At 47.2% G+C, this 21,812-nt stretch overlaps 1 protein-coding gene across 1 annotated transcript; it reads right to left on the bottom strand.

Moving 5' to 3' along the window:
- Positions 1 to 10,107: 10,107 nt before the first annotated feature.
- Positions 10,108 to 20,022, bottom strand: C11H1orf158 (chromosome 11 C1orf158 homolog). Its single transcript, XM_002925589.4, has 4 exons — positions 19,873 to 20,022; positions 13,800 to 13,913; positions 11,697 to 11,874; positions 10,108 to 10,509 (listed from the first exon to the last, which is right to left on the bottom strand). The coding sequence occupies exons 1-4, from the start codon at positions 19,984 to 19,986 to the stop codon at positions 10,328 to 10,330; spliced, it is 588 nt and encodes a 195-aa protein (XP_002925635.1). The 5' UTR covers positions 19,987 to 20,022; the 3' UTR covers positions 10,108 to 10,327.
- Between the last annotated feature and the right edge of the window lie 1,790 nt (positions 20,023 to 21,812).

The following is a 21,812-nucleotide window of genomic DNA, read 5'->3' as shown; positions in this document are numbered from 1 at the left end:
GTGAGTTCCTGGGGCCAAATCCCACCACAGCGGTTACAGAGTTTCTGATCACGGACAATTCAGTACGGCTCTCCTCCATCAGAAGCTGGAGCTTCCTGAGGTGTGACTTGGAGAAACCAGTTAATCGATCATGGAAGGCACCGGAGAGTTTACACTGAGGTTCTTTATTTCCTACCCTCTCTTTACAAGGGTCCACATAGGGATAACTCCCACATGTGAGTCTCAAGCTCAAATCCCCCTCCAGAAATTCAGATTCACATTTCTGACTATAGGACACATATCCCTGAAGGTCCCAGCGACTCCCCGAGTCAAGGCTTCTGTGTCCGCAATCCTGCCCTCCCGCTGGGTCACCTTCCCTCTCCCATCCACACTGAACAGATATCTGAAACCGGGGGTCCGTGTTACCTTTTCATGCAATGCACCTAGGTCCTAGACTTCAGTTTCCAAATGCCCAGAAGACAGTTGTGGAGAGACGCACGCACCCAACCAGGCAGGCGTAGAACAGGGACATATGATGGGCTCTGAATCATAGAATATCTCGTGCCATAGTGAGGACAGGGGCTGGTGCTAAGCCAGATGGTCCAGGGCAACACCAAGTCCCTCAGGATCTCTGTCGGCTCAGCCTGAACCTGGGCAAACGTCCCCAGGTGGGGAGCTCCCTGAGCGCCATAACTCTCCAGAGGGGCAGGATAGAGCTCTAGGGGCAGGTGGCACTGCCGGGCGGTGTGGTACAGTGGCCTCCCATCCATGGCCGCGGAGAGGATATTCCCATGGACACTGAAGGTCCGGAGCTGGTGACAGAGGCTCGGGGCTGGCAGGATGGCCCCGAGGTGGACTTCCGTGAGTCCACACAGATCTAAGCCCGGGTCCCGGGGGGTGGCTGCCACTTTCTCTTGCAGAACTTGGAGGGGCTCAAGGCTGAAACCGGTCAGGCTGCTGCTGCTCAGATCCAGACCCTTCAGCTGGCTGACGTTCGGGCACTGGGGGAGGGGCGCCAAGTCCGACTCTGTGAGCTGACAGTTGGTTAAGGAGAGGGTCTCCAAAGGGGTCTTCAGGCACCTGGGGAGAAACCAAGCAGTTAGGCCTAGGGAACGGGGGGGTGGGGGTGCAGGTGGCCTCAAAGGGGAGACAGCTGACTTGTCCAAGGCCAATGTCGTTGTGACCATCTGATGAAGGTCAGTACCCAGGATCCCAGCCTCATTTCACGCTGGGGCCTCCCACCTTCACTTACGTGACTAAGTCAGGTTCACAAAATCTTTAAAGCTCCCTTTCCTCATCTGTCAAGCAGAGGACAACAGACTCCGACTCACTTATGGAAATGAATGAAGGTGACGGAATGTGCTAGAAGAGGCTCAGTCTGACACGGGGTCTCAATCATGGGCGGGCATCCCTGCATCTTAATATTGGGATACAAGGCCATACATGCTCTCAACTCAGGCTTCTTTCAGGCCATTGCTCGGGCCTCAGGCCCCCATATCTCTGGGCCAGGCGAGGCTAGCGGGAGGCATAGAAGGACTAAACCTGGGCAAGGTCCTCCAGCCTCAACCTGGGGTGCCAGTGTGCAGGGGCTCCCTTACACCCCCACATCGTCAGCACACCTTCTACCACTTTTCATGATCCTTTCTGCTCCCACTCTCTTGCCTCCAGAATCCTGCATCCCCCATATTCATTCCCGGACCTGGAGCGTGAAACCTTTCACAGAAGGAGAGTCGAGACAGACTCCTGCATGTTCACGAAGCTGCTGAGCGCACAGCTTCCCTTTGGAGATGCTCAGGTCTGCTGTGGCTCCCCCTCCTCGATGCCCTCTCCCCTTTCCTGTTTCCCTAAGTCATCTTAACTTGGACATCTCTTCCCAAGGAAGAATTCACAAACCCACCCTCACTGTATCTGAGCCCCCCCTCCCAGGGCATAGCTTCCTGGCGAGGTGTCTCTTGCCATAGCCCCGAACCTTTATGTGGGTGGTTGTGCGATGCCACACTCAGGATAGAGCAGCAAATGAGACAGTGCACCTGACACCCCCGTGTCGCATTCACTGTGACACCACCTGGGCTTGCCAGCCCTCACCTGAGCGTCTGCTCCAGACGGCCCTCGAGGAAGGAGGGAGATTCCATAGAAAGCTTCCATAGGCAGTGCAGCCGGAGGACCTGAGAGGTGAATCGGGCAACTTGCTGCTTCTCCTCCTTGGCAGGGGTCACGTGGGGGTGGGAGAGCAGGAGACTTTCTGTCTGGCTGTAGCTCACTTAGCATAATGCCCTCTAGATTCATCCACGCTGACACACAGGGCAGGATTTCCTTCTTTGTTACGGCCTCATGATATTCCATTTTGGACATACATCCTTTTTTTTTTTTTCTGTACCCTTTCCCCCATCGAAGGACATTGAGGCTGCTTCCATATCTTGGCTCTTGTGACTAAAGCTGCAGTGAACGTGGGTGCTCATATCTCTTTGAGGAGCTAATGTACAGCCTGGTGACCACAGTTAAGAAGACGGCGTTGTATATTTGGAAGTTCCTGGGAGTAGGTCTTTTTTTTAAATTCTATTTATTTATTTGACAGAACGAGAGAGAGCACAAGCAGGGGGAGTGGCAGGCAAAGGGATAGGGAGAAGCAGACTTCCTGCTGAGCAGGGAGCCCGACGCAGGGCTCGATCCCAGGACCCCGGGATCATGAGCTGAGCCGAAGGCAGACACTTCACTGACTGAGACCCCCAGGCGCTCTGCTGGGAGTGGGTCCTAAGCATTTCTCACACACGCAGAGTTAACTGTGTGAGGGCACGGATGTGTTCATGACTTGGTCTTGGTCATCAGTGCATATGTAGACCTGTATCAGTCGTCACACTGTGTATTTTAATTATATACAATTGTATTGGTCAATTGTTCCTCAATTAAAAAAAGAAAAGTCTTTCCTGAATGTCTGGGTGCACCAGCAGCTATTCTGGGTGACGGGGAGACAGCCAACAAGTGTGACCCGGTCCAGCTCTCAGCGTTATCTCCTATGTGCAGACCTTACTTTCCATCAAGGCATACAAAAAACTCATCAACTGAACAGTAGCTTAAATGCAGGTAGACCCACACCCCGGTCACAGCAGTGCGGGATGGCAAAAGTGAGTGCGAGCCGAAAGTACAAAGCAATCCTAATAATCAATGGGAAAAATTATGATTATCCCGTGGCCTTCAAAAATTTTTAAGAACTCTCTTACTGTGGTTATAAATGTATAGAGAAAAAAAAACCCCAGTAAAACTAATATTTATTTAGTACCATGTCATTTAAAACACCGGGAATTAAAGTGCTTTTTGTCCTTGTAAAAAAATTTATCAAGAGTAGTTTGAACAGTGATCACCTTCTCATGGCTTCCCTGGGGACAGGGAGCAAGCGTCTTCTCTAAGCTTTGGTGAATTGTTTGTTATACTCCTAACTTCGGCTCGGCCTCCCACGTTTAATCTTTCGTGCTTCCAATGTCATGAAATATCCCCAAGAGTTCCGTTAATGTGAAGTTTCTTGCCATGTCACTTCTCCTGGGACATCTTCATCCCTTTCCTTAGACACTTGGCTCTGTTATGCATCTCTGGGAGATGGGAACGGGAGCCTGAGACCAACAGTGGCCCAGGAGGGAGGGGAGCCTGGGTAGGGGGCACCGGCAGATCACTTAGGACTTGGAACAAAGAGAGGATCCATGGAAAGATTGCCATGATCGGATTAAAACCATCTCGCTCACCTGGAAGGATGTGTGCAGATCAAGCTGTAGGGGAGCAAACGGGTCAGAGCACAGACCAGTTCAGTCACCACAGAGAGCCTCAGAGGTAGACACACGTGGACGCCACAGTCCAAGAGGACTGCCATCCTCTAAATGGATGAATGGTGTGGTATGTAAATTATATCCCAATAAAGCTGTTATTTTTTTTAATGCCACACTTCATCTAAATTTTTTTTAATTTTGGAAAACATAACTGCTTTTGATAAAAATACGGCGTTTATATTTCATAGGTCATAGGTTGGGTACCATGCTATGTAATTGCATTAATATACATGTTCTTAAATTTTTTCCATTTTAATTAATATGGCAAATATTAATAGACATAACCCCCCCTAAACAAAAGCTCTTTGGGATCTGTGATACATTTTAAGGATCTAAAGGGGTCTTGGGGCACCTGGGTGGCACAGCGGTTAAGCGTCTGCCTTCGGCTCAGGGCGTAATCCCGGCGTTATGGGATCGAACCCCACATCAGGCTCCTCTGCTATGAGCCTGCTTCTTCCTCTCCCACTCCCCCTGCTTGTGTTCCCTTTCTTGCTGGCTGTCTCTATCTCTGTAAAATAAATAAATAAAATCTTTAAAAAAAATAAAATAAAATAAAGGGGTCTTGACACTCAAACTTTGAGAACTGCGGATCTAGGAAAGCAATGCTTTTTCACTAGTGGTGAGGAGTTTCGTGATGGTTCTTTTCTCCTGCTATTGTTAGTGTGCACGCCATCCAAACATAGCTGGTCTGATCTGACTGGTAGGGGTCAGCCCCGGTGCCAGGCCACACTCTAGCTGCACCTTCTCCCTCGGCTGTCTTGGTTTAGTCAGCTACATCGTTCCTAAGTGCAAATACTTGCTTTTGTCTCTTCCATGGCAAAATGTGATCCCTTTATTCTCTTTCCTGTCGAGTTCTGGGCATAATTTCTCAGAAAATTGTCATATGAATCGTGAGGTCAGCAACACACAGTGTGCCCTACAGACAAATGGAGTGTGGGGAAATACGGGGTGCGGGGCAAGCAGGCAGGGGACTTGGGGTCTGGGGGGTAGGGGGAGGTCCCTCAGGGGCCTCACTGCAGTGGGACCCGAGGGGCTGGGTTCCATGTTCTGGCTCCTGCCCGGGACCCACACACCCAGCCCGCTGGTGCCTGGACTTGTCATCTGTGCAGTGGTTTTGTTCCTTATCGTGGCCTCTGCTCGGAAGAGGCACCACCAGCAAATCAAGTCAGCGAAAGTCACAGGGGTCTTGAAAAGTAAAGGCTGTCCCCTGACTTTCCAAGCGGGGAGTACAGGTATCGTCCCCATAACTGGCATTGCCACAGAGACCTTGTGCCGGGTCTCTGCCAGTGGGAGAGACATTCTGGAGGGAAGCAGGTGACTCAGAGCCCACGTTCCCAGGAAGTTCCTTGATAACTGACCCAGACACAGTGCAGTGCCCCCTCCTGCACAGACGTGGACGCTGGTCTGATGAGAGGTCGCAGAGGCAAGCTTTCGGCCCATCCTGATGTCACCTGCTCTCCTGTTCTAGACCCATCTCCAAAACCCATTGAGTAGGCACCACCCCAGCCAGGACTGTTAGACTCCCTTGTCTCCCACTAACACTCTGGGTCTTCTAAGCTTTTGCTCTTTCAAAATCTTTTCTAAATCTAAAGTGCCTGGTCCTTGCTCACATATTTCCTCCCCCGTCTCTCTGTCCAGACGATCTTGGGTCTCCGGCCACCAGGGGGCACCGTGGGCCCACAGTTAGCTGCAGTGGAGGGTCCGGTGGAGGGCGCACTGGTCTCACCTTGAGCTAGGGGGAAGCACAGGGGGAAGCACAGGGAGAGCGGCTAGGCAGGTGGAACACAGCCATGAGGGGAGAGGCTGGCTAGGGATCACTGGAAGTTTGTAAGTAGGGTGGTGACATGACCTGATGTATGTTTTCCAGTCCTCCCCCGCCCCATCCCCCCACCGCTGCTGGATTTTGTTCCACCACGCAGTTAACCGTGAAGCAGAGACACCAACCAGGAGACTCTCCAAGCTCCAGCGGGGGATCCTGGTTTGCCCTTGAGTGGCAGTGGGGGTGGCTTTGTGGATGCCTTGGAGGTGGAATCAGCAGGACTTGCTTTGAGCAAATGTGAGGTGTGAGGGGTCAAGAGACCCTCTAGAGCTTGGTCCTGACTTTCTGAGGTTGAAAGGAATGGGAAGGGAGCAGGTATATAATAAAAAGTAAGTCTGCTGGGCCATGTTAGATTGCAGACGGTTACATCATTGGATGAAAAATAAAATCAAGTACAGAATAGCATATGCAATAGAATTCTATTCATATAAAACCATATATATACTCATTCAACAGCTATTTGCAAATTACTCGCGGATTGATTTTGTACTTTATACCTGGTGGTGGAGGGTTGGAGGGGCAAGGGGGATTCCAGCCCCAGAACGTTTCCAAGCCAAGGCCCTAACCAAGGTTGGTTTCAGGTCTGGAAGAACAACGAGGTAATCACAGTTCCCCTGCAGTCTCTCCAGAGACCTCAGAGACAAGAAGGTGAAAGACCTGTACTCTGAAAACTATAGAACACTGATGAAAAAAATTGAAGGCGACACAAATAGAAAGACATTCCATTTTCATGGACTGGAAGAATAAACATTGTTAAAATGTCCATATTACCCAAAACAATCTACACATTCAATGCGATCCCTATCCAAACGCCAACAGCATTTTTCATAAACAATACAATAAACAGTACATAAACAAACAATCCCAGAATTTGTATGGAAACATAAAAGACCCTGAATAGCCAAAGCAATCTTGAAAAAGAAAAACGGAGCTGGAGGCATCAGAGTTCTGGACTTCAAGTTACATTACAAAGCAGTAGTAATCAAAGCAGTATAGTACTGGCAGAAAAATAGACACATAGATCAATGGAACAGAATAGAACATCCAGAAATCAACCCACAATTAATCTTTGATAAAGCAGGAAAGAATACCTAATGGGAAAAAGACAGTCTCTTCAACAAATGGTATTGGGAAAACCAGATGGCTACCTGCAAAAGAAAGAAACTGGACCACTTTCTTTCACCATACCCAAAAATAAACTCCAGATGGATTAAAGACCTAAATGTGAGACTTGAAACCATAAAAATCCTAGAAGGTAGCACAGGCAGTAATTTCTCTGACATCGGCCATAGCAACATTTTTCTAGATATATTTCATGAGGCAAGGGAAACAAAAGCAAAAATAAAACTCTTGGGACTTCATCAAAATAAAAAGCTTCTGCACAACAAAGGAAACAATCGAGAAAACTGAAAGACAGCCTACTGAATGGAAGAAGATGTTTTCAAATAACATATCTGATAAAGGTTTAGTATCCAAAATATATAAAGAACTTGTACAACTCAACACCCAAAAACCAAATAATCTAATGAAAAAATTGTCAGAAGACATGAACAGACATTTCTCCAAAGAAGACATCCAGGTGGCCAACAGGCAGGTGAAAAGATGCTCAACACCACTCATCATCAGGGAGATGCAAATCAGTACTGCAATGAAACAGCGCCTCACACCTGTCAGAATGGCTAATGCTGGAGAAACCCTGAACCTGAAACCACAGCAGTCTATAAAAAGGAGTCAGATTGGCCAGCAGGGGGCAGGCTTGTTCCAGCCAGTGGGACAGCACCGTCTAGGGCGTGGCTCCTAAAGTGCCAGGTTCCACAGTGAAAAGCATCGCCACCCTGAGCCAATGTCCACATTGGCTCATCCCCCAAACCTCCGAATATGTTCGTTTATATTCCAAAAGAACTTTGCAGATGTGACTAAGGGTTTGAGACAGGGGGACTATCCTGGATTACCCAGGCCCCACTGTGATGACAGGGGTCCTCCCAGGAGGGAGGCAGAGAGAGAAGATGCTACATTGCCTGGGGCTCTGGAAAGAGAGAGGGGGGCCATGAGTCAAGGAGTGCAGGTGTCCCCTCGAAGCAGGAAAAGGCAAGGAACCCACTCACCCCTAGACCCTCCGGAAGAACCCGTTATGGACGTCTCCTGAACTGTAGGAGAATAAACTGTGTTGCTTTAGGCCACGAAGTTTGTGCTATTTGTCATAGCCGCAGTAGGAAACCCATACACCATCTTTCGGGCTTTGAACAAACCTACTAAGCTCCTTCCCAAAGTGGAGCCTCGCGCATGTTGTTCCTGCGACCTCAGCCACCCCCTCTGCCCTCCCCACCTGCTCCCGCACCTGGCTAGTCCCCCGCTCCCCTCCCACCAGTGTTCTGGCCTCTGCCTAAATAATCCTTCTTCGGGGAAAGCTTCCCTGCTAGATCATGTCTCCATGCCCCCATTATTGCTCTCAAGACCCCTTCCCTTCAGTACACCCCCACTGATCTCCCTCATGGCACACTGGCCACCAAGGTCCTGAATTCCGTAAACCTGTCCCCAACATCACTCTGTCCTGTCCTGTATTTGTTGAAGATCCCTCTCCTCTGCCTGATGGAAGGCTCTGTGATGTCAGTCCCCAGTTCAACAATGGCTCAAAGGATGTTTATGGGACAGCTGAGCAGCTGCTGGAGGCGTGAGGAAGGCCAGCGTGGTGCCAGCCCCCGGCAACCACTTGGAGCTCTTCTCCTGGACAAGCCTCCTTTATTCTCGTTCCTCATCCTGCCCACCACTCTTTCAGCAAACATGACTCAGCACTTCGTGTGTGACCAGCTTTGACTTCAGGGAACTCTGAGTCTGGTAGGGAAAACAGGGCCAGTGAACGGACTCTTGGAGGAGTGAGCGATGGCTCTAGAGTGTGCTGAGGTCAACCTAGAGGACGCCTGGAGCCAGCAGGTGTCCTTGAAAGGGATGGCCCAAGCCCAGCTTCCTTTACTTTGAGTCACGTTTTTTCTGGACCAGAATCAGCCAACCACACACGTGTCCCTGAGCCAAGCACACAGCAGACCGACACGTCCAGCTGGTCTCAAGGCTTTCATTTCTTTGAAGAGATGGTTTCGCACAAGGGCTAAGCACACATGCTCTGTGACCAGCCCACCTAGGTTCAAATCCAAGCTCCAGGATTCAATCCCTGTGCAATCTCAGGCCAGCCAATCTCTATTGTCTCTGTTCTTTGTTCCCATTTCTGTAAACAGACATGACGTTTATAATCCCTACCTTGGGGCACCTACCATGAATGGTGGTAGCGATAAATCAATGAAATAATCTCATTGAGGTCCAGATCCTGGCTTTTGTGGAGCTGCTTGTTCAACCCAGAATAAATATTAGCTCAGTTTTTTTCTTGCCTTTTTTTTTTTTTTTTGGTCTTGATTATTTGCTAGAATGTGAAGCAGGTGCCAAAAACAGAAGGAAAAGATTCATGGAAAAATACTTCTATTCATTTCTTTTTCTCCAAAGCAGAAAAAACAACCGTTTGTAGTGGTAGATGTGAGACAGGGGGCTGGCAGAGCCTCAGAATTGTGTTGATGCCCTGCCACAGATGGACGGCCGGGTTCTAAAGGATGGAGGAGCAGAGAAGTGACCTCCTCTCTGCTGTTGGCAGAAAGATTCTAGGGGCGCTCACTTTTCTCAGATTCAGAAGTGGGAGTGGCTGAGTTCTGGGAAGACTAAGGGGTCTTTGGGCATCAAGATGGGCTGGGGTCTGGACGGAGGTCCACCTTGGGGCAGGGGTGTGGGGAAGCAGCTAGACAGAGTGTGGAACAGGACTGGGTCGTGGTGAATGGGGTACCATGTGTGTCCAGAGAAGAGCCCCAAAAGAGACAACGGTTCATTTGTACGTCCAGCCAAGGATTATTCAGCACCAGCTGTATACCGAGTGTGGCGCCTACGGTAGCGAACGCAGGTAAGCAGGTGGAGGCAGGAGGCAGAGAAGGCCGTTTGGAGACCGTCCTGACAGTCGGGGCAGATGCAGGCTGGCCGTTCTCATCCGGAGGCTAGACTCCATGTCAGGTGACAGAACGCGCCTCAGGGGACTCCACCCTGGGCAAGGGCAGCGCCCCGGATCCTCTACCCACGGGTCCATCCTCACTCCGAAACACTCGCTGAAAAATCCCCCATCCTCAAACCCGGAAAAGGATTGGAGAGCTCAAAAGTGGAAGGGAGATGCTGTGTGTCTTGCTTCCTCTGAGCCCTGGGTTTGGTGCACCCCTGGGGAGGCAATGACATGCCGGACCCCTCTACAACGGCCAGCTCCTGCGGGGTGCCCTCCCAAAACCACATTCTACCATTCCGTGGAGTTCTGCAGCGGGTCTCGTGGTCAGATCCCCTTCTGTATGGACCAGACACTCCTGGAGGGTAGGGACCACACTGTGAGAACTTGCAGGAGTCATGTTACCTCTCTGGGCCTCAGTTTCCCCTCATGTGCCACTCTGCAGAATTCTGCATATCCATGACACTCCATTCTGTCAAAGAGCTTTAATTGTGGGATGGAAAAGGAGGGAAGCTGAGGGTTTGGAGGAAGGGTAGGAATCATCAAACACAGATCCTGATTCTACGGGTCCCTCGGCGGGGCCGGACTTAAAACTCGGGGTGTGTCTGCAGCCGCCTGCTGCCTGGCAAGTACGAACAGCACAGTGGGTCTCCGGTTGGTTCTGCCTGCATTGCTCTCACATGGCAGTCCTCAGAAGCGCGGGACAGGGTGCAGGCGAGGGGGAGGGATGGGGATGGCATGTTCCCGCCGGGACAAAGCATAAGGTGGTGGTCTGGGGTAGGACGAGGTGTAAATGCTCTCCCTCGGGGCAGCCTTGGGCGCAAGCCAACTCCGTTGCAGCTGTTCGTAGAGTCCGTAGTTCGTAGGGGGAGCTGCAAGAGAAGCCAGAGTCTGGGTGAACAGGGCGTGGACAGGGGAATGTGTGGCGTGGGGCCCTGGAGGTTTTCCGGGGCTGCAGTATCAGGGACCAAGGCTGGCAGGGCTCCAGAGGGAAGAAGGGCTTGCAGGAGTGTTGGCTCAGCGTGGGGTCTGCTCCCAGCATACTCAGGCGGAACCAGGCACTGGCACATAGGCCTCAGAAAAATCAGCCCCATAACTGGTGGAGGGTGGCCCTGCCGGCTCCCGGGGGACTGTCCTCCCCTAGCAGGGAAGGGAGCAGGGCAGGCTTGTGAGACTTCTCGGGAGGAGAAACCCTTGCAAAAGTAATGCAGTGACAAGCAGCTCACCATCGGACCCAGGCCCCTTTGCATCGAAGGGTAGGGAGTCCGAAAAGTTGGATGCAAAGAATGAGGGTAGCTTGAAATGTAAATCAGATCAAGGCACTCTCTTACAAAAATCCCTTCAAAGTCCTGTTGCTTCTGGAAGGACAAAATCCGCAAGGCTGGTGCTGGCCTATGAGCCCGGATGTGGTCTTCTTCCACTCCTGCTGTGTAACATCTTTGCTTGCTATTTCCTCCCCTGGAATTCTCCCCCCCCCATTCCTATATGGCTCCCTCCTTCTCAACTCAACTCTCTCTTCCAGAGCGACCATCCCTCATCATTCCACCCAAAGGAAATTCACAAGTACGTGCCTCACTTTGCGTGCCTTACCAGTGTCTTTGCTTCACGGCGCACATCCTGGTCCAGAATGATCTTACTTGCCAGATCTTAAGTTATCCATTAACAGTGTCTTATCTGAGACCCACTGGAATGACAACTACCCAAGGGCAGGAATTCCTCCCCTTGGTGACTCCTGTGTCCCCAGGTGCTCCGTCAGGGCAGGGCCCCAGGGAACTGGTCATCACTGTTGACGCAAAGGTGACGGATCTGAGTGCAATGATGCTGTTCCTGCCACCTGTGCTCCCGGTAAAACCCACGTGGCCCCGGTGCCCAGGTGAGGGCTTCATCACACAGCCAACGTCACCTCCGTGGCAAGAAGTGGCCCTGCGGGTCAATAGGATTCTCCCCCTCTTGTGTCATTCTAATGCTCTCTGTGTGAGTCTCTCAGCATCCACAGCCCTAGGCAGCCGTGGACCCCTCCCAGCCCAGCACAGGGCGAAATCCCGAATTGGATGAATACCAAGAAGGGGGAAGTCCGATTTCTCTGGGAGCCACAGCAGCTTGTGTCCACTCCAGGCGCGACGTGGGGGCAGGCCTGGGTTGTAATTGTGCCGGTTGTAATGGTCATCGTAGGTGCTGATCAGATGGCGGTGGGAGGGCTCCTGGTGGTGCGTGATCAGGTGTTTGTACGGGAGCCCCTGGAGGGACAGACACAGCGAGCGTGTTACTGATCGGAGCAAGGCATCCACATGGCCGTGGCCGGAGGCCAGGGCTGCCGCCGCGGACGTGTGTGATACTGATGTGACTGTTGCTGCCTGAGCCCTCGGGGCCGCGGCCGGGGAGACACCGTTGTCTGGCTGCCCACCGTGACGCAGCTCACCTTCACACACATGCCCCAGCCCGAGCATGGGCTATGGGGACGCATTGAAATGAAAGGCAGGACACCCTGCTGCTAGGAAGAGTCAGAGCCTCTGCTGCCCTTGTGATCTGAAGTTACACCCTCTGCTGTGTCTCTAGGCTCCTCCATCCCAGGGCCTATTTCCATGGCAAGTGGAAGACGTTGACTACGGGCCTGATATATGCACCTTGTATTTCAATCAGTTACTATGGGAAGAGTCAGAGAACGCTCCATAAATTGCCTTCTCCTGCAAAGGATTTATGGCTCCCTCAGCTGGAAACTCGGGGAGTGATTTCTTTGGTGGGAGTTATTTACAAGAAGAAAGCCGTGTCCTCCTTACTCTGGGACGTTTGCCTGCATCAGTGCCTTTCCGAAGAAAATCCTCCCGGCCCTGGAAGGGAATCTTGGAGGACTGGGCTGATTTACAGGGGAGGATAATGTGGATTTCCATGCCTGTCCTCTTGTCTGGAGCAGACAGGGAGGTCTGTGTCTGCTCTGGTCTGGAAACGCCGGCTACACATAATATTTCAAGCGGTGGTTCCATAAATAAGTCAGATCACAATGCCAAAGGGAGACGAGGGGGACAGGCACAGACATTAGGCAGGGGTTCCCAAGATCCACATCACCAGGTGCCCAGAGTACACGTCCAGGGACAGGGAAAGCAAGTTGGAGGGGTTCCCATGAACCAAGGGAAGTGCCAAGGAGGCATCACAACAGGGGAAAGAGAAAAGGATTTTCTTCTTGGTTTGGGGCACGGCCCTGCTGTCTTGATGATCTGCCTGGGATTTTTGTTTTGATCAGGTATGGTCAGGTGACAGAGAGACAGCTGCCTTGGGGGGAAAAAAGTGATTTGGAAAGTTTATTACTTTCAATTCCCGAGAAGAGAGGGCACCACACAGGGCCACATAGGGAAGCACCAGGGTCATAGAAGCCGCAGGAGGAAGCATGGCCCAGGGCCTCCGTGTGTTTTCCAAGGGAAGGAACAGGTGAGGCAGGGTAGGCAAGTTTGAGAAGTTTAGGATTGCAGAGTTTGAATGATTTCAGCAGGCTCTGGGCTAACAACGTGCCTCTGGTTATCGGTGCCCGGCCCTGGAGTGATTTAGGGCAAAGGGATATTGGCTTGTCATGTGAGTCTTGTAGAAAAGAGGTGGCGGGGGTATGGGTTCTGGGTTAGCTGGTTTGTATCCCAAAGGCGTGCTTCCAGCAAGCTGTTTACTGTTGTGGGAACTAGCCAGCCCTGGGAGGGCCGGCTGTCCAGGATTAGCACGGCCCCTAAGATGTCAAACCATCTGAAATATAGAACATAAAAAATTTGATTAATACACCTGCCTAGGGCAAAAGCACAGGAAGGGGGTCCTCCCTGGGGATGCTAACCCCATCGATCCAGAGTGGATTGAAGGAGCAGGTGTGCATTTGCCTAAGAAGGAGAAAGTGTGAAGTGGGGATGGGAGCTGGCCGTCCTCAGAGGAAGAGCCCGCGGCGGAAGCAGCTGTGGGGGAGCAGGGCGATGTCCAGGGTCCCCAGCGCACAAGCAGCAGATCTGAACAGAGTCCTTGGAAATGGCTCTCTGATTGCTTGGTTCTATTCTGTGTATATGTTGGCAGGGGGCTTCTTAACTTTAACCAGATTATATAAAGATTTATTTATTTGTTATTTGAGAGAGAGAGAGAGCAGGGGGAGGGGCAGAGGGAGAAGAAGGGAGAGAATCCCCCCACTCCCTCTTACCTCGATTCTTCTCTTGCCATACCACCTGGAGATCTGGTCTGGTCTGTGGCCTGGGAAGGGGACATACTCTTCTCTGTAAATGCACTGAGGTGTTTTCTCAGTGGCTTTGGTGAACTGAAAAAGATGAAATATTCAGGACAACTTCTGGGATGCACCTTCTCACATCTCTGCAACATGCCGTCCCGTCCTGGGCTTGGGAAAGCTGGGCAGAGAAAGGGTAAGCATACAGCCCAGGGCATCCTGCACAAGGCAGGCTTAATTTTGCTGCCTCCCCTTCCAGAGCTTAGAAAGGAACGTGCTCAGGCCCTTGGCACCACACGCCGCAGGAAAGCTGTGACTTGTGTCACGCAACCACTTCTCCTGGTCTGCACCTGTTCCCTTTGTCTTCTCTCTCCCTGTTCCCCCCTCCTGCTTGCTTCCTTCCTCTCTTTTTCTCCTTTGTTTTCCTCACCTCTCCCCAGTTCCACTCTTCCCCCTCCATTATGCTTGTTTCCTGGTTCATTTGTTTAAAAATTTACTGCGGTAAAACACACATAACAAAATTTACCACTTTAACCATTTTTACGTACACAGTTCAGTAGCGTCAAGTACACTGACATGGTCGTGCAGCCATCATCGCCTGTCTCCAGGACTTCTTCATCTCTCAAACTAAAGCTCTGAGCCCATTAAACAGCTCCCTCCCTCCGCCCCTGGCACCCACCATTCTGTTTTCTGTCTCTATGAATTTGACTGCTCTGGGTACTTCATGCACGTGGATTCAGACAGCGTTTGTCTTTCCATGCCTGGCTTATTTCCCTTAGCATGGTGTCTTCGAGGTTTATCTTCATTGCAGCATGTGTAAGAATTTTCTTCCTTTTAAAGGCTGAGGAATATTTCATTGTATGCGTATGCTACATTTTGCTTATCCATTCGACCTTTTGGTTACTGTGAATAATGCTGCTATGAACATGGATGTATGAATATCGCTCTTCAAAATCCTTCTTTCAGCTCTTTTGGGTATAAACCCAGAAACGGAACTGTTGGGTCGTATGGTCATTCTATGTTTAATCTTTTTAGCAACTGCCATACCGTCTCCCACAGCAGCTGCGCCATTTTACATTCCCACTAATGAGGCACAAGCATACCAATTTCTCCTCCTTGCCGACACCTGCTACTTTTTTTCCTCTTTCTTTCTTTTTTTTTTTTTATCATAGCCATCTTAATGGGTGTGAAGTGATTTTGATTTGTGGTTTTGATTTGCTTTTCCCTCATGACTAGTGATATTGGGCATCTTTTCATGTGCTCATTGGCCATTTGCATAACGTGGAGGCATATCTGTTCAAGTTTTTTCCCCATTTTTAATTGTTGGGTTTTTTTATTGTCGAGTTGTAGGAGTTCTTTATATATCTTGGATATTAATCCTTTACCATATATAAGATTTGGAAACATTTTATCCCATTCCGTAAGTTATCTTTTCACTCTATTGATAGTGTTCTTTGATGCATAAAAGTCTTCAATTTTGATGAAAGCCTAATTTATCTTTTTTTTCTTTTGTTATCTATGATTTCAGTGTCCTACACACACAAAAATAATTGCCAATTTCAATGTCATGAAGCTTTTCTCCTATGTTTTCTTCTAAGAGTTTTACAGTTTTAGGTCTTACATCTAGGTTTTTGAACCATTTTGAATTCATTTTTGTATGCAGTGTAAGGTAAGGGTCCAACTTCATTCTTTTACATTTGGATGCGCAGTTTCCCCAGCACCATTTGTTGAAAAGACTGTCCTCTCACCATTGAATGATCTTGCCAGGCCTGTTGAAATCATTTGACCAGGTAAGTGAGGATTTATTTCTGAGCTCTTTATTTTATTCCATTTGTTTATATGTCTGCCTTTATGCCGGTATCCCAATATTTGGTTACTGTAGCTTTGTCGTAATTTTTGAAATCAGAGAATGTGAGTCCTTCAACTTCACACTTCTTTTCTTTTCAAGATTGTTTTGGCTATTTAGTTTCTTGAGATTCCAAATGAATTTTAAGGCAGATTTCTTAATTTCAGCAAAAAAAAAAACAAAAAAAAATCATAAAGATTGCATTGATTCTGTAGCCAGTTTTGGGTAGTATCGACATCTTAATGATATTGTGTCTTCCAATCCATGAACATAGGACATCTTTCCATCTATTGACGTTGTGTTTCATTTCTTTCGACAATATTTTGTAGTTTTCATTATATAAGTCTTTTGCCTCTGTGGTTAAGTTTGTTCCTAAGTATTTTATTCTTTTTGGTGCTATTGTAAATAGAGTTGTTTTAGATCCCCCCTTTAGATAGTTCATTGTTAGTGTATAGAAACGAATTTTTGCATGTTGATTTTTGTATCTTGCTACTTTGCTGAATTCATTTATTAGTTTGACAGTTTTTTTCTGGGTCTTTTGTTTGTTTTGTTTGTGTATGTGTGGTCTTTAAGGTTTGGTACATATAAGATCCTGTCATCGGCAAACAGATAATTTTGCTTCTTCCTTTCCAATGTCTATGTTTTTTATTTCTTCTTCTTGACCAATTGCTCTGGCTAGAACTTTAGAATCAAACTGGCAAAGCAGACATTCTTGTCTTATTCCTGATCTTAGAGGAGAAGTTTTTTTGGTCTTTTACCATTGAGTATGACATTAGCTATGGCTTTTCATATATAGTCTTTGTTATGTTATGTTAGTCAAATGCTAAGTAGAATTCACCATCTAGTTATGGACTTGTATTTTGGAGATGTTTTTGATTCTTACTCGTTACAGATCTATTCAGATTTTCTATTTCTTCATGACCCTTTCTTCAATATATACTGTCCTTCTTTGGCTCTTATACCAATTTTTGACTAAAAGTCTATTTTTTTAATGATATTGGTATAGCCAACCCACCCTCTCTTGTTTGCTATTTGGATGGATATCTTTTTCTGTCCTTTCCCTTTTAACCTATGTATGCCCTTAGATCTAAAGACAGTCTCATAGATGGCATATAGTTGCATCCTAGGTTTTGGGGTCCCCCCACCATTTTTCCAATCTATGTCTTTTGATTGAAAGGTTAATTTATTTGCATTGAAAGTAATTACTGTCTGGGGAGGACTTATTTTTGCCATTTTGTTATTTGTTTTCTTGAAAGATTTTTGTCCCTCATTTCCTTCGTTGCTACATTTGTTTGTGTTTAGTTGATCATTTTCAGTGACATTTTAAATTTCTTTCTTATTTCCTTTCTTGTGTATTCTAGAAATATTTTCTTCATAGTTATCATGGGGATTGCATATAACATCCTAAAGTTAAAACAACCTTTTTAACAACCTATTTTAAATGGACACCAACTTGACTTAGCTCATATATAAAAATTCTGCTTCTTTACAGCCCTGTCATCTCCCAGTTTATGTTACTGATGTCATAAACTGCATCTGGATATATTTTGTACCCATTAACATAGATTTATAATTATTTTTATGCATTTGTTTTTTTAAAATCCTATAAAAATAGTGGAGTTACAAACCAAAATTACAATAACAGTGGTTTTTATATTTGTCCATGTGTTTACCTTTACCAGAGGTCTTTATTTCATATGGCTTTGAGTTACTGTCTAACATTGCTCCATTTCTTGTAGGTCAGGCCTAGTGGTTAAAAATTCCTTCAGCTTTGGTTTATCTGGGGATGCTTTAGTTTCTCCTTCATTTTTGAAGGATGATTTTGCTAGCTATAGAATTCTTAGTAGACAGGTGTTGTGGTTGGTTTCTTTTTAGCACTCATCCCACCCCCTTTAGGCCTGTAAGGTTTCTGCTGAGAAATCTACGGATAATCTTATAAAGGCTGGTTTGTACTTGATGTGTCATTTTATTTTGCTGCTTTCAAATTCTTTTTTCTTTGACTTTCAACAGGTTGAGTATAATATGTCTTTGTGTAGGTCTCTTTGGATGTTTCCTATTAGAGTTCTCTGAGATTCTTGGATTTATAGACACGTGTCTTGTCTTCAAATTTAGGAAGTTTTCAGCCTTTATTTCTTCAAATATTTTTTCTGCCCCTGTCTCTTTTTTCTCCCATAAAGTGTATACTGGCCTGCATGATGATGACCCATAAATCTTTAGATTCTGTTTGCAATTCTTTATTCCTTTTTTTGTCTCCTCAGACTCAAGAATTTCAAATGACCTCTCTTCAAGTTCTCTGATTCTTTCTTCTGCCTGTTCAAGTCCACTGTCAAACACCTCTAGTGAATTTTTTCAATGTAGTTATTGTATTTTTCAGCTCCATAATTTCTGTTTGATTTCATTTTATAATTTCTTTTTTTTATTAATATTCTCATTTTGTTCATATATTATTTTCCTGATTTCCTTCAGTTCTTTGTTCATGTTTTCTTTTAGCTCTTTATGCATATTCAAAGTGATTGTTTTAAGGTTTTTGTCTAGTCCATTTAAGGGAAGATCTCCACTAACTAACAGGGCACATTCCAGGGTGAATGAAGTCTTAAGTTCTCAGGAGTTTTCTGAGCATGCGTCTTGCCTGAACCTGTGTGTGTGTGTGCATGTGTGGTGTGCTTTTTTATTTAGTCTATATACACAGCTACTTTAAAATGCCTTAATTTCCCAAAGAGTGTCTCCCCTGCTTCTTCTCAAGGTCTTTTATGTTCTGTTGCATTCCTCCACCTGTAATCTCCAGCCTCAGACTTTCACAGGTCTATAGTCTCCTAGCAGCTGTAACCACCCCTGCTTTCAACAGCTTTTCTTAGCCTGAAACATGAACTATGACATGTTTCCCTATCTGAGCTCTGAGTTAAGCAAAGTAGGGGTAGCAATCCCTCAAGCGGCCTCCAGACAGATTAAAATGTTGCTCCACTCTCTCTGGGTTCAAGGGAAGGAACTGGGAGCTGAGTTTCTCTTATACTACACCATGCTGTTCTGAGGAGAAAATGAGAAAAGAGCAAGTAAAAATACCATGGAATTTCCTACCATTTTGAATGTGAGTTTTTCTAAATTGGACATTTGTTTGGTTGCTGTGGACCTTTGACTGCTTTTCAGAACTCTTTTATACTTATTTTAGCTAGACCATAGTTGTTTCTTAAATGTTTCTGTGGGAGAGTAAGGAGCTGGAGCTTCTTAGTCTGCCATGTTTTTCATGTCTCTCCAACTCTGCTCTCTTTATGCAATCTCTTCTAGGCATAGGACCAGCCCATAGTATCCTTGGGTACTATCTCACCCACAGGAGCCTGGAGGGCTTGCTTAGCCAGTTCTCCTAGCCCTTGGACCCTCTCTTACACACACCTGCTCCCCAAATAAGGTCAAGTGCCATGAGAACTAACAATGGCCACAGGCCACATCTAGCCGGAGGGGTGGTGAATGCAAATGTTCTCCCTGAAAACAGCCTTTTCCAGTTCTCAGAAGTCACCACCACCCTTCCCCATGCTTACACCAAAGCTGCCAATTGATATCATCCTCTTTTCCTTGGCCACTTCCCAAGAAGGCATGAGGATATCTACATGTCTCTGCAGAAATTTAAGTGGCTCAATCTTGATTGCCACCACAAGTAAAGATACCCAATTTCAAGTAGGCCAATTCAGGCAAAGTATTTTTGTGTTGGCCTTTAAAGTACACGGGGAAACCAAGAGCCCATTTGTTCTGTTTTGAAAGTAAAAACTGAAATGCGCAGACAGGGCAAGGTTGTGGAATGCGTGTCAGAGAGCAGTAGCTCATCCCTGGACATCCATGCAGGGAGTGGCAAGCCTGCGTTGGAAGTTACCCCACTCTGGGAAGGGCCAGGCCCGGGATAGCAGACGTTCTTCAAATCAAGGTGCAGAGGAATTAGGGACAGGGAACACCAGATGCCTAAAAACAGGCCACTGAAAATAATGCTGTAAGGCACAACTATATTAACACTTCTGCTATGGCATTTTCGAGGTATAATGGGGACTTTGATGATTGCTTGAATGTAACTCCCCTATGAAGAGCACAGAGACCCTAATGCCACATTGTTAAGATGTAACCATCTATGACCCTTCATTTGGAAATAGTAATGACCTCATTCCTACCTCTGCCTGCCAGGCCATCCCCCAAGCCCTCTGTCTACTTTCTCCCATTCCTTACCTTCCTCCTCTCTTCCACCCAGTTTCCAGTGAGCACTCGGGTTGAATACTTGGTCTCAACCTTCCAGCTTGGGGTAGAGAAGGACTGTGGACTTACTGCCGTCAAAAACTGCATGGTAAGTGTTTGCCCTGAGTCTTTTGAGTTGACACAGTTTCAGGTTTCGGGAGTGGGGAGATGTTACGCAATTGCTGAGTTTAGGGTGTCTTTTTCATCTTCCCAGCCACCCTTTTGAGTGGGTATAGATAATGACACTCTGCCAATTTCACAGAATAAATGTTCCCGAGAGTCTACTTTCAGCCTCCAGGGAGAGGTGACGTGATCTTGGATTCCCTACTGTTGACTGTCTCCATGGTGATAGCCTGTGTGTATTAATACTCTCCTTAAGGGGGAAGCTGATTCTTCAGGAGAAAAACTGTCCCCATAGAAGCAAATTGAACCAACGATAACCACCACAAATGCAGGGCCAGAAAAACCTTGTTTTCGTGTTGTCGCCCTGTGAGAGACATCGTCCTTGGGGTGCTTTTACAAGGGTGAGTTGAGATGGTCGCATTCTATTACTAATTCTCTTTCTCTAGTGCTGATGTGTTAAGCCCATGCAGAGACATTTGCATGTAGTCACTCATTTAATTCTCACAGCAGCCCTATGAAGCAGATGCCACTAATATACCCATTTTATAGATGAGAACAGTGAAGCAAAGAGAGATTAAGTAGCTGTTTAAAGTCACACATGTGAGACAGCCAGGATTTGAATCCACTCTGATTCAGGCCTAGACCCCTGGGCTCCACTCAGTGCTTGTCTGCCCCTTTGCCTAAGGGGCTTCCACAAAGAATCCTCTCTTTGGGCTCAAACTGATACCATGCGGTTCGTCGGGTTAGTCTTCATCCGCCCCACAATCATTTTTCTTGAGCACATGCTACATCTTGGGCACTGAGCTGTGGGTATAATGCATCAGTGACTAGACCAGGGTCCCATCCCCACAGAGGGACCCCACTGAGGTCCAATGGGAAAAAGCCATTATTTTGCTGATTTACTAAGAAAAAAAAATTAGGAACCACCTCTCTATCAACGGAGGGCCAGTTCAATAAATTGTGGTACATCCATATAATGAAATACTCTGTAGCTGTTAAAAATGCTAACAGAGAAAGGTGCCCATAATACGATCGAATTAAAGAAGCAGAACCCTGTAGTTTCGCTTGCCACAAATGAAGATATCCAATTTCAAGTAGGCAATTCAGAGATGTATTTTCCAACAGCCTTTAAACAAAAGTAGAGGAACTCCAAGAAACTATTTGTTCCCTCTTGAAACTAACCATGTGGTGGGGGAAAGATATGAAGACACACCACAGAGCATGGCAGACCTCTATTTGGCAGGGACGACAGTCTGGGCAGGCTAGAGCCAGGAAGAGGCGATGTCCTTCCGATCCAAGTACAGGGGAGTCATGTGTTCTGTATAATTGCATTTTTCAAAACTTTTAATTATAAAATGTAACACAATATGAACAAGTACATTAAAAATAAATGTACAGGGGCGCCTGGGTGGCACAGCGGTTAAGCGTCTGCCTTCGGCTCAGGGTGTGATCTCGGCGTTATGGGATCGAGCCCCACATCAGGCTCCTCTGCTGTGAGCCTGCTTCTTCCTCTCCCACTCCCCCTGCTTGTGTTCCCTCTCTCGCTGGCTGTCTCTATTTCTGTCGAATAAATAAATAAAATCTTTTAAAAAAAATAAAATAAAAATAAAAAAATAAATGTACAGATAAATGAATTGCAGTAGAGCAAACCCCCACAAAGCAGCACAGAGGTCAAGAAGCAGAACATTGCCAGCACCCCAGTGTCACACATGCCTCCTGCTTTCTAACCTGACTTTTGTAGCTGTAGCTTCCTTGCTTTTTTTTTTTTTTTTTTTTTTGCTGAGCACCAAAGGAGGCTTTCCTTTACCCTA

This window comes from Ailuropoda melanoleuca, chromosome 11 (genome assembly GCF_002007445.2).
Source record: "Ailuropoda melanoleuca isolate Jingjing chromosome 11, ASM200744v2, whole genome shotgun sequence".
Classification (NCBI taxonomy): domain Eukaryota; kingdom Metazoa; phylum Chordata; class Mammalia; order Carnivora; family Ursidae; genus Ailuropoda; species Ailuropoda melanoleuca.
This window is presented reverse-complemented; position numbering and strand designations above follow the sequence as displayed.